At 45.4% G+C, this 12,649-nt stretch overlaps 5 protein-coding genes across 5 annotated transcripts; 3 read left to right on the top strand and 2 right to left on the bottom strand.

The window, feature by feature from the left end:
* Window positions 1-72: 72 nt before the first annotated feature.
* LOC6581926 (lipid droplet-associated hydrolase) lies at window positions 73-1,669 on the top strand. The gene is made up of 2 exons (XM_002007603.4): window positions 73-707; window positions 784-1,669. Exons 1-2 carry the CDS (start codon window positions 500-502, stop codon window positions 1,509-1,511), a joined length of 936 nt encoding a protein of 311 aa, XP_002007639.1. The 5' UTR covers window positions 73-499; the 3' UTR covers window positions 1,512-1,669.
* Window positions 1,670-1,685: 16 nt separating this feature from the next.
* Window positions 1,686-5,836, bottom strand: LOC6581925 (RNA polymerase-associated protein CTR9 homolog). Its single transcript, XM_032730895.2, has 6 exons — window positions 5,687-5,836; window positions 5,528-5,626; window positions 4,526-5,458; window positions 3,625-4,461; window positions 3,107-3,564; window positions 1,686-3,050 (listed from the first exon to the last, which is right to left on the bottom strand). Exons 1-6 carry the CDS (start codon window positions 5,726-5,728, stop codon window positions 1,802-1,804), a joined length of 3,618 nt encoding a protein of 1,205 aa, XP_032586786.1. The 5' UTR covers window positions 5,729-5,836; the 3' UTR covers window positions 1,686-1,801.
* A 91-nt stretch (window positions 5,837-5,927) lies between these two features.
* Window positions 5,928-7,845, top strand: LOC6581924 (5'-nucleotidase domain-containing protein 1). The gene has a single exon (XM_002007601.4). The coding sequence runs from the start codon at window positions 6,045-6,047 to the stop codon at window positions 7,686-7,688; it is 1,644 nt and encodes a 547-aa protein (XP_002007637.2). The 5' UTR covers window positions 5,928-6,044; the 3' UTR covers window positions 7,689-7,845.
* A 347-nt stretch (window positions 7,846-8,192) lies between these two features.
* LOC6581923 (acetyl-CoA acetyltransferase) lies at window positions 8,193-9,945 on the bottom strand. Its single transcript, XM_002007600.4, has 5 exons — window positions 9,772-9,945; window positions 9,575-9,696; window positions 9,356-9,468; window positions 8,685-9,300; window positions 8,193-8,630 (listed from the first exon to the last, which is right to left on the bottom strand). Exons 1-5 carry the CDS (start codon window positions 9,812-9,814, stop codon window positions 8,346-8,348), a joined length of 1,179 nt encoding a protein of 392 aa, XP_002007636.1. The 5' UTR covers window positions 9,815-9,945; the 3' UTR covers window positions 8,193-8,345.
* Window positions 9,946-10,338: 393 nt separating this feature from the next.
* Window positions 10,339-12,302, top strand: LOC6581922 (ras-related protein Rac1). The gene has a single exon (XM_002007599.4). The coding sequence runs from the start codon at window positions 10,708-10,710 to the stop codon at window positions 11,284-11,286; it is 579 nt and encodes a 192-aa protein (XP_002007635.1). The 5' UTR covers window positions 10,339-10,707; the 3' UTR covers window positions 11,287-12,302.
* Window positions 12,303-12,649: the final 347 nt, after the last annotated feature.

Here is a 12,649-nt window from a genome sequence, read left to right as displayed (position 1 = left end):
AATTTATGACATATCGAAAGAATTTTGATCAAGTGAAATGTTGTTTTTGCTTAATGACTATAGTTACACATTGTGGTAGCTCAGATTGAATAGAATTGATTTTTCGTTATGTCGAGTCCCATACACGTGCAATGCTCGTGAGTGCACCACTCACCCACGTATGCAAATACTCCTACACTAATCGGAGAGTGGACATGCCTATTTTCCATAATAGCGAATTATACCGGCAAGTGAGTCTGATGTCTGAACTCTGCCCTTTTGCGCAATTAGACTTGGAATAAAAGCGTAACACGAAGCTCAGGTTTTAATTCGGTGTTTACATTACTGGATAAAGCGCGCATTTGAAAGTTCAAAACTTCGTAACGGTTGTTTTTGGGCGATCTATTGCAAAAAAAACAAGAACCGGTTGCTTTAAATTGGTCTGCTTAGAGATTCGAGTTGGAAGTGAGAAAGTGAAAACTCATTGATTTTCATTGAGTTGTTGCCACGCTAACAGACAATGCAGGAAGCGTATGTGAATATCAATAACATACCCACGCACATCATAACGTGGGGAAAGTGGATTGAGGAATCATTAAATGACATCCAGGAGATTGTGGTTTGCATAACGGGCAATCCTGGACTGCCTGGTTTCTACACAGAGTTCTGTGGTGCACTGCAGAAGGAGCTGGGCTCCGATGGACACAATTTGCCAGTCTGGGTGATAGGTGAGACGGGCGGGTGTGCATTATCTGTAAATGCACTTGCTTAAGATAACTTATTGACACACTGATCGACATGTAGGTCACGCTGGACATGATGATCCGCCAGAGGCGAGCATTCGTGAGGTTCCTCAACTTAGTGGCAATGCCGAGCTCTTCAATCTCAAAGGTCAAATCGATCACAAGATAGACTTTATAAAGAAGTATGTGCCTCAGCATGTAAAAATTCATCTGATTGGACATTCGATTGGCGCCTGGATGATATTGCAGCTGCTCAAGGAACCAGAGATACGGGATCGCATAAAAAAGTGTTACATGCTATTCCCTACAATAGAACGCATGATGGAATCCCCCAATGGCTGGTTATTCACCAAAGTGGCTATGCCCCTATATTCGGTCTTTGGTTACGTTTTCTTCAACGCATTCAATTGGCTGCCCGCTTGGATACGCATCTTTTTGATCCAAATCTACTTTTGGATCTTTGCTATACCCAATCATTTCCTTGGAACTGCATTGAAATACACCAAGCCGTCAGTGGCAGAGAAAGTGGTATTCCTGGCCGACGACGAAATGGCTCGGGTCAGTGTCCTGCAACGGGATATCATCGAAGAGAATTTGCATCTACTAAAGTTCTATTATGGAACCACCGACGGCTGGGTGCCGCTCGACTATTACGTTCAACTCAAATCAGCCCTTCCTCAATTGGACGCACAGCTGGACAATAAGAATATCGCCCATGCATTCGTTCTACGACATTCCAAACCCATGGCATCCATTGTCAGCAATATGATCAAACAGAATGTGCAATAGAGCTCACTTCTCGGTGGGATCACCCAGCCAGTTGTTGCCTAATCTTAATATTATATGCGAATATCGATAGTCTAGCTTTCTTTTGTGTAGTGGTAATAGGTACAGCATGATATATAAAGCAATATCCATGACACAATAAAGACAAGGTTTTATACGAGTATAGGAGAGATCCTGTTTAGTTGTAACACAATCTTTATTTTGCTTCCTAGTTACACTCAAGTATTATGATTAAGATAAGAGGTTTGATGATTTACTCAATGTCGAGGTGAAATTGCATGTGTATTTTACAATCAATTTTTGTCCGGTGATCCGGAATGCGATCGGGAGCGGCTGCGCGATGGCGATCGAGAACCACTACCTTCACGAGAACGAGAGCGCGACTTTGACTTCGAATGGGAGTGAGAGCGAGAGCCCGAGCGTGAGCGAGAACGTGATTTCGATTGAGACTTGGATTTTGATCGACTGCCCGAGCGGGAACGTGAACGGTTTGCGGACTTTGAGCGTGAACGAGAGCCAGATTTTGAGTGTGAGCGCGAGCGTGATCTTGACCCCGACCCTGAACGAGAGCGTGAACGTGATCGGGAGCGTGACCGTGATTTATCCGATTCGTCGCCAGATTCAATGCGATTCTTGGCCCGCTTACGCTTTGCGACACCATCACTCTCGCTGCCACTGTGACTCCTGCTGCGTTTCCGTCCGCGATCGCTGCCACTAGCGCTGCCGGAGCGGCTGCCGGACCGACTGCGACTGCGAGAGCCGCTCTTGCGGCTTCTACTGCGGCTGTGATCGCTACCGCTGCCACTGCCGCTGCCCGAGCGGCTGCCCGACTTGCTACGGTTGCGGTTTCTGCTCCTGCTGCGGCTACGGCTGCGCTTGCCGCCATCGCTCTCGGACTCGCTGGTCGATATTGTCTCCTTGGACACAATCTTGAGACGCTGTTTGGCGGACAGTTTCTCCTTGGCATCCTTGGCGTTCTTCTGCTGCAGCTTCTTCTTCTTCGGTTTCTTCTCGCCACGGCCACCGCCTCCACCAGCAGACTCCTCTTCGCTCTCACTCTCGTACTTCTCAGTTTTCCGTTTGCGTCCGCTGCCCTTCTTACGTTCAACCTTGCCCTTCTTCTTGTTCGGCCGTTCAGCGCCATCGCGTTGCAAATCTCCGCTATCCGTGCCCGAGATGTAATCATCCTTGCGCGGTCGGCCGCTGCCCTTCTTGCGCTCCTTTTCGGTAGGTGCGTCGGCAATGATGAGCAAATTCTTTGTCTTTTCCACGTACTCCTGTCGTTTGGCCAGCAGCTGTTCACGTGACATCTTGGCCTCCTCTTCGCGTCGCTTGCGCTGCTCCAGCATTTTTTGCTTGAAGGCTTCCCGCTCTTCTTCTTGGCGACGACGCAGTGTGCGATCCTCTTCATCAATGCGACGCGCACGTCCCACGTGGTATTGCGCCTGAGACAGCAGATCCTGACATGTGTTGGCCTCCACGCCTGCAACCTCGATGTTGAAGCGTGTCTTGTCGCCATGCACGGACAAGTATTGGAAGTATCTAAGTGGGAATAGATATTATAATTATAAAGCACACTTGAATTTATAATTATTTACTTGTGCGCCAGCTCCAGTTCATGCACCGCTTGGAGCACCACCTCCAGCGTAGACTTCTCATCCTTGAGTATGGCCATGGCTAGTCGGGATAGCACTACAGCTATGTTGAACAGCAGCACAGTGTCCTGGGGAGCCACACGACGAGCCTTCAGCAATACAGCCTTGGCCTCCACCAGCTTATTGGCACGCAGATAGGCGCGTGCGAGGTACTGCATCACCTCGACATTGTTGTGCTTGAAGAACTTCTTCATACAATTCTCGTACATCTGGATGGCGCTAATATATTGCTTCTGCTCGACATAGATATGGGCAATGTTTAGCCACACATCACAGAAATCGGCGGTGGCTTCGCGCACCTGAGCAAAGATGTCGCGCGCTTCGATGACGCAGCCCTTGTGGGCGAGCACTGCGCCAATGCCATTGGTGGCCCAAATGTTGCGAGGATCCGTACGCAGTACCTATTCCAAAAGTTTCCACATTATAGTATGGCTAACTTGACTTTTCACAACCAACTTTACCTGCTTGAATATAGCGAGCGCCTTTTCCTGATGCTTGCGCTCCTTCTCCTTGTCGCGACTTGGCTGATGCAGTGTCTGCAGCGAGAAGTTTCCAAGGGCAATTAGAGAGTAAGCATCCGAAGCCGTTGCCGGATTCTTGAGTATGGTCTCGAAATTCTTTTGACCCAATGCGAATTGCATTTTCGCCAAATGCAAATTGCCGAGGAGCGACCGCGCATCTGGATTGTCATTGTTGATATTGAGTGCATCTTTGAAGAAATCCGATGCGACGAAGATCAGGCCCTTATCACGCGCCATGCAGCCCAGCCGCAGATAGCAATCAATGTAGTTAGGATGCTCCTTGAGTATCTCCTTGTACAGCTTGTCGGCCACATCGAAACAACTCATGGCCTCGTTCAAGCGGGCCAGATTATACTTCATGGTCACCTGTATGGACTCGTAGTACTTGACGTCCTTCTCCATCTCGGAGCTGGCATGCTTTAGCGCCGACTCGAGCGTGTCCTTGGCCAATTTCAGATTGCCCAGACGATAGTGCAGTGAGGCGACATTATTCTGTATCTCTGCCGGGATCTCATACTTGGCCTTGTCACGCAAAATGCTCGAGGCAGTGCCGTAGGCATTAAGCGAGGCCTGCAAATCATTTTGCTCCAATATCTGCGCCAGCTCTATCCAGGCTTCAATGTCCTCCGGAAACTGTTCGGTCACCTTTTTCAGGTGTGTCTTGGCCATGTCACGCTTGGTCTGCGAATTGGAGTGAGCATACAACGAGCCGAGAATTTTCATAGTCTCGTAGTTACCCGGCTGAATCTTCAGCACTTTCTCAAAACATTGCGCTGCCTGTAAATAGATTTATAAAAATTGCTATACGGATTTCGAAAGGATTACTTATGCTGGCATTTACGTTCTCTGTGTCCCCGCGATATATGTACATCTGACCGAGTCCGTAGTGTGGAAGCACAAAGTTAGCCGGCGCAATCTGCGTGGACTGATAGTAGTATTGGAAGGCCTGGTCATAGTCGCTTTGGGCATGAAAACTCCTGGCTAGCTGGTAACAGCTCTCGGCACGCATTGCTTCATTTTCGGTATTGTGGAAGGCGTGCAGAGCCAAATGATGAACCTTTTGGTAGTCCTTCTTGAAAAAGAAATGGTTGGCCAAATGATTCAACACCATCGGATTGGCATTGTCGATAGTGTACGCCTTGGAGAGCATTTGCACGCCCAGCTTATTGGACTCCGGCTCCAGTTGATTGAGCTTCAGCACAGCCAGGCCAATTAGAGCACCCACGCATTGCTGATCCAGTTGCAGGGCTCGCTCAAAGGCCAACTTGGCCTTTTCAGCATTGCCCATTTTCAGGAAGCAGTGCGCCATGCCGATCCGCACGTTGGCCGGACAGTTGGGATTCGTGCGCAGTGCCTTCTTGTAGAACGCCATAGCACCGCGATAGTCCTTACGATTGAATGCAATGCACGCCTTGCCCAGCAGCGATGGTATATTTGATGGCGATTGATTGAGCACGAAGTTGAATTGCGCATCTGCCTGATCCATTTTGTCGCCCTCGAGCAGACAGAAATAGGCACGTCCCAGCAAATGGCTCTGGTCGTACATAATGATTTTGTCCGCATTCGTGTACAAGTTAGTGGCTTTCATGAAAAGCTCGCGCTTCTTATCCTTGGACTTCTCTCTATACGCCTCCTGTACATAATGGGCGGCCAGCATGTCATAGGCGCGCATCTGGTCCGTTTTATAGTCACGGTAGTCCGTGGTGCCCTTATCACGAGCTGCTTCCAGCAGCATGATGAAGTCATCTGTCTTCTTCTGCTTGTAGTATGCCAACTGTGGAATAGGATATTTTCATGGTGATTCCCCTTTGGGAGCCCAGTTATATAAATTAATACTGCTTACCGCCACATTGACCCAGACGTGCAAAGGAGCACGCTCCTGCAGTAATATGCTAAACACTTCCGAGCATTCAGGGAGTTGATCCGGGTCCACTTCGATGACCTGCAAGCATTTTTTGTATGCAAACATTTTGACTTTTGTAGTACAGCGTTTCAAACTCACCTCATCCGTGTCCTGCAAAGGAATTTCGATGCACGCCGACATGATTGCAGTAAGTGTGGCTCGAGAGCCAAACAATTGATGACTTTATGGCGTTAAATTACACGAAAATCACAAGTTCACTTCCTTAACGCGGTACGCTTGCGAAAAAAAAAAAACATTGACGATTTTTCGATACTTCCAACAAAGCATCGAGAAACGTCCGATATTTGACATGCAGAAGTATCGAATCGTTTGAGTCGTATATCGAGTGTGCCGTCGATTGGTTTGAGCTGGCATTGTTTATGGACAAAATTATGTAGTAAAATTAACAAAATTTCATTAAAATTTAAATCGATAATGTATTAGGCTATCGGTAAAAATGCAGAGTGCCGTTCGGCGATTGAGCGTGTGCCAATTGGCTGTCGGTGTGCGCGCATCAACAACAAGAGCAGCAGCAACTAAAAATTTCCAGCTACAAAAAGTGTACAAACAAACTCAAACAGATGTTCTGTGCCAATTACGTAAGAGCTGTAGTCGTTCAGCACTATTGGCGCAAAAATCTATACCGGAGTTGATTGGCGTAAATCAGCTGTGCAGGCACACACACACGCACACACTCTCGCAGCGAGGCATAAGCAAAAGCAAAGCGTGTGCAGCGCTATATTCTAGGTACTCGGCCAGCACAATCATGAATTCGTATTGCAAAGAACTGGACCTGATGGACTACGATATCATCGGGTTCGATCTGGACGGCACACTGTTGCGCTACAATCTCCAGGAGATGACGCCGCTAATCTATAATGTGCTCAAGAAGTACCTGGTGGAAGTAAAAGGCTATTCGCCAGCGCTGTTGTCCAAGGACTTGGATATGGATTTCTTTCAGAAAGGACTGATGCTGGATGGAGTTAGGGGTAATGTGCTGAAGCTGAGCAATGAGGCCACCATTCTACGTGCCTCGCACGGCACACGTCTGCTGAGTGACGAGGAGATCGAGAATATCTACGGCGCCGAACGACGCTGGGATATGGCTACGGCCTTTTACAATAATCCGCTGTCCACATGGAATGGTCCAGCGTCGGAGCAAATGCGCACGCTCCTTGATTACTTTGACATGCCTAGCGCCCTGGTCTTTGCTCAAGCAGTTGATGTGGTGGACGATGAGAGCGGACCAGCTGGCAAGCCCAAGGAATACAAAGTTTGGGGGGATCTCCTGGAAGCCCTTATGCATAACTACAGCCGGGATAACTTCAGCAATGATTCCAGTCTCTACTTCAAGGCCATGCGCGCTGAACCCCATCGCTATGTCCTGCCGAGCAGTGCCAAGCTGCTCGCCTGGCTGGAGCAGCTGAGAAACGCGGACAAGAAGCTCTTCCTATTGACCGGCTCGAATATAGACTTTGCTGATTTAACAGCCACACAGGCGCTGGGTCCCGATTGGCGGAACTACTTTGATTTTATAGTCACCTATGCCAAGAAGCCGGGCTTTTTTACCCAGAAGCGAGCCTATTTGAATGTGGATGACGTGGCAAAGCGTGAGCTGCCCAACACCGAGCTGAGTCCGATGGAATACCTTCAGCCTGGCAAAATCTACGCTCAGGGCAATTGGCACCAGTTGCACCAATCGATGGCCAAACTCCTGCACAAAGACGCAAGTAAAGCAAGGGCTCTATATTTCGGAGACAATATCATACAGGATATCTATACGCCGGTCAAGCATAGCGGCTTCGATACAGTGGCCATTGCGGAGGAGCTGTTCCTGATGGAGGCCAAGGACTACCCCTTCAAGGCAGTGCTGCACTCGAAGTTCTGGGGCCCGTACTTCAACAACGGCTGTACACCCACTCTGTGGTCTGGCTTCATAGCCAACTACGCTCAGATTTGCATCTCTTCGATGGATCAGATGGCGCAGACGGCACCAACTGAACGTCTGGTGTGTAACAATGTCAACGGCTTCTATCCGATGGTCCCCAAATCGCTCGAGTGCAGCAATCTGACGACCTCCTGGTACGGTGGTTGCGTCTGATAAGACAAGGCAAGACTCAAATAAGAATTATCTCTGAACCGGGCATTTACCAAGTGCATCCAAATTGAACTACTCGACGAAAGTCAAATAGGCATACAAATTATACTCGAAAGCAAAATAAACATTCATTCGACGATCGAAATAATTAAGCACATAACATACTATATATTCCATAACTCAAGCAGGCCTTTAGAATAGCTAAGATTATTTGTATTTTATAGGGTATCCTATCTGTATATGTTCGTTGTTACCAATCGTAATTATAAGCAAGATTGACGAATGTACAAACAGCCTTAGCACGAGGAAAACTCATTAAACGGTTGTTATTCAAGCGCATACAATAAGTATGTAAATCTATAGATATATACATGCATAAAGCATATTTTATCTACACATTTCAAGTTGAAATATTTATAGATATAGACATTATTGAATAGAAGAACTATATTACTAACATGTCCATAGCTAGCAATAAAATATATATACACACATATATGTGAATCATTTAACGATCTCAATACATTTATTTGTGACCAACCATAATACCGCAAAGAAGAAAATATAATATAACGAATACTCAATGGGAAACAATTATACAGCGAAGGCAGCAGTGGAATAAGCAATTAGGTAAAGAACGTTGACTATGGACTTTACAAATTAGATGATGCGCTCTACGGCCAGTGCAATGCCCATGCCGCCGCCAATGCACAGTGAGGCGATGCCACGTCGTCCGCCTGTCCGCTCCAGGGCATACAACAAGGTCACTAGAACGCGAGCGCCGGACGCACCAATTGGATGGCCCAGGGCAATGGCGCCGCCATGCACATTCACTTTTTTCTCATCCAACTTGAGGCACTTCACCACGGCTAGAGCTTGCGCAGCAAAGGCCTCGTTAAGCTCATATAGATCCACGTCATCACGAGTCCAGCCAATTTTAGTTAGCTACAAATGCAGAGATTAGCATAGGATGATAGACAATATGAATGCTTCGTTTACCAATGATTCCACGGCAGTCACTGGACCCAGGCCCATGACATTGGGTTCAATACCGCTCTGTGTCCAGCCAATAATTTTGGCAAGAGGTTTCAGACCGCGTTTGTTAACTTCTTCACCGGACATGAGCAGCACCGCTGCAGCTGAATCGTTGACACCCGATGCATTGCCAGCTGTGACGGTGCCGCCCTCTTTGAAGGCAGGTCGCAGCCGTTGCAAGCCCTCCAAAGTGCTGCCCGCTTTGATGTATTCATCTTTGCTGAATATTTGTGTGCCCTTGCGATCCTTGATCTCGACTGGCACAATCTCAGCATCAAAGTAGCCCAGCTTCTGGGCTTGCTCGGCGAGTTGCTGCGATTGCAAGGCTTGAGCATCCTGAGCTTCGCGGCTGATTTGGTACTTCTCTGCCAAGTTTTCGGCAGTGATGCCCATATGTATTTGATTCATGGCATCGGTGAGGCCATCGTGAACCATGGTGTCCAGCAACGTTGCAGGACCCATTTTAATGCCCTGACGGAGATGCACTACATGTGGAGCACTGGACATGCTCTCCTGGCCGCCGGCAATAACAATCTTAGCGTCACCTGAACGTATCGCCTGATAACCCAGCACCACAGTTCTAGGAAAGCAAATAATATAGTGAATATATTCAAAGCCTGAATCAGCATACCCACTTTAAACCCGATCCGCACAGTATATTGATACCATAAGCGGGAACCTCAATAGGCAAACCGGCATTCAGAGCGGCTTGGCGAGCGGGATTCTGGCCTTGGCCTGCGGTCAATGCCTGTAAAGAAGCAGAAGAATTTACATAACAATTTGAATCTTATTTGTATGCGAACGGAACAAATTGTATTGCAAATTAGCAACAATGAGAGCTACTTGTGAAATACCTGGCCCATAATAACTTCGTTCACTTGCGGCGCCTCGACATGAGCACGCTTCAACACCTCCTTGATGACCACGCTGCCCAAATCTGAGGCCTTCAATTTAGAAAGTGTTCCATTGAAGCTGCCTAAAAAAATGCAAATAAGAGAAAGTTTCCCTAATTAAACATTACATCAAACTTGTATGAAACTGCGCATTTTACCAATAGGCGTACGCGCTGCGGACACGATATATACGTCAGACATCGTTAGCTAAACAGTTTATAAGTGTTTACACTATAAATGATAAATAAGCAACAAATATAGTGCCGGGCAGCAAACGAACGATGTTTACGTTATAGGCGCGCTGAACCAAATGTGTTTCGCCTTGGATGGCAGTCTGTTCACAATGGTATTCGCCGAAGAATCGCACTTTGAACCTATCGATACCCGATAATTACTTGTTATTTGTTTGAAATTTATAAATAACTTTGTTATTATTGACACTAACCAGTGGTGTTATTGAGCTCCTATGTCTATTGATAATATAACTTATTAGATAATTCAAATTACATTTTATAGTATAATACTTTAAGTAAGATTGGGAAGTGTAAGAATAGAGAAGACGTATTGTATATAATTGATAATTTTTCTTTTTCTTTTAGTGTGATAAGTTGTGTATTCTTACCTATTAATGGAGTGCCACTTTTTTTTAAAGATAATAAAAACTATCGGTGCTGCCAGCTAAGATAAATGACATCGATAACAGTAATAGTTTCATTTGTTGTGTCTAAAATATCGATGGGTTATTATATCGATACGGTATCTCAGTACACAGAAAATTATTTTATGCTGAAAAAACGCACAAAACGCGCATTGTAAACGCATTAAGAACAAACGCGCCCAGACCGCGACTCCTGGACAGGTTGGCAGCTATATAGCTTGTGCAGATTGCAGCCCAAGTCGTAGTTTTAAGGAGCCGACACAAAGTTACAGCGTCGACAGCAGCCAACAGCAACAGCCCCAGCCCTCGCCCAACACTAACAACTACAGCAGCAGCAACAACAACAACCACCACCCTAACCAAGAGAACAACAACAACTAGAGTCGCACAATCACACAAAGCACCAGCAGCAGCAGCAGCAAACGCAACAAATAATATGCAGGCGATTAAGTGTGTCGTCGTGGGTGATGGTGCTGTGGGTAAGACATGCCTGCTCATCAGCTATACGACAAATGCGTTTCCCGGCGAGTATATTCCCACCGTCTTTGACAACTATTCCGCCAATGTTATGGTTGACGCGAAGCCCATCAATTTGGGCTTGTGGGATACGGCCGGCCAGGAGGATTATGATCGCTTGCGGCCATTGTCGTATCCACAGACCGATGTCTTCCTCATTTGCTTCTCGCTGGTAAATCCAGCCTCGTTCGAGAACGTGCGAGCCAAATGGTATCCCGAGGTGCGTCATCATTGCCCCAGCACACCAATCATATTGGTGGGCACCAAGCTGGATTTGCGCGACGATAAGAATACAATTGAGAAGCTGCGTGACAAGAAGCTAGCGCCCATCACATACCCACAGGGTTTGGCCATGGCCAAGGAAATCGGAGCTGTTAAATATTTGGAATGTTCGGCACTGACGCAAAAGGGCCTGAAGACCGTCTTCGATGAGGCTATTAGATCGGTGCTCTGTCCCGTTCTGCAGCCCAAATCCAAGCGCAAATGCGCTCTGCTTTAATTTTAAGACGCACACACACACCAATACACACACACACACATACACATAGAACACCCACGAAGCATTGTATTTGTATTTGTCGTCAAGTCTATTTAATAACGTAATATTATTAACTAATAACAATTGTGTAAAATAAGCAGCAGGAGCAGCAGTAGCAGCCAGCACGTTGATTATAGGAGAATATGAAGGAGGGGAATGAGTCCAGTGATTGGAACTGGGATCTACGTCAACCTGCCTCTATTTTCTGCTTTGTTAAAAACCTTGCCCACACACACACATGCAAAATTTGGGGATAACCGAATTTTCTTACTAATTTTTGTTACTCTTCGTCCTTTTGTTTAAAGTTTAAACTCTTCGTCATGTTTCGTTTAAGTGTGTTTGTTCCATGTTTTTGCTTTTTCTATTCAATTTGAACTAATTTCAAATATGTGCATTAATTTGAACTAAAAGTTAATTAAAAATTAATGTTGTAAAACCAAAAAAAAAAAAAAAAAAAAATGTAAAAGGAAAAATTTATTAAACAGAGAGCTGAGTGAATGTGAACACAGCATAAAGAGAATTCAAAGATAATGCAGCCAGTAAACGGTTCCGTTGCAATGACAGAAATATGCTTAGATGTTGTTTAATACCGTACGGAAACTAGGGAATGTCAGAGATTAGGCAGAATTGCAGCTACAAACAAATACATATACATATAAAAAGGTAATTGAAATAAAGAACATAATTAATGTATGATATGCATTTCCTAAGTGGAGCACGATTTCCAAGAGAACAATTTTTAAATTGCTAAAAAGTAAATAAATAAAAAAAGGAACTACATATATATAAGATAATGTCCTTCGTATACTATGTACATGTACTGATTTAAAATACACAAAACACAAAAAAAGAGAAAACAGGATAACTGAAACTTTGAATACTTTGTATTTTAAATATTCGAAAACGAAAGCAAATCTAATTACATACATATACATAAATGTGTCAATGGAAATCAAATAAAGCATACAGAAAAAAGAGATCTTGAGTAACCCTAATGCCAGATGTGACATATGCAAGTATATATGCATATAAATAATTATGTCTATATATGTATGTATGTCTGTATACAGACATTCATTTCGAGCGACCTCAACAGGTCTCTTTTGGTTTTCAATTTCAACGTCGACGACAAAGTCGCTTATCACAGCGAAAAAAGATTGAAACATGAATTGAAAATCAAAAAAGAAAAGAAATAATGAAATCAGCGTCCAGCTATTGTTTTTGTCGGAATGTTCTCGCAGCTGGAAATTAATCGGGCACAGCGGCGCAACAACAAAAGCGTTTTATGTTTATGTTATACGAGGCGGACGCGTTCTACATGTGT

The sequence above is a fragment of the Drosophila mojavensis genome, unplaced genomic scaffold (genome assembly GCF_018153725.1).
Source record: "Drosophila mojavensis isolate 15081-1352.22 unplaced genomic scaffold, ASM1815372v1 contig_74, whole genome shotgun sequence".
Lineage (NCBI taxonomy): Eukaryota > Metazoa > Arthropoda > Insecta > Diptera > Drosophilidae > Drosophila > Drosophila mojavensis.
This window is presented reverse-complemented; position numbering and strand designations above follow the sequence as displayed.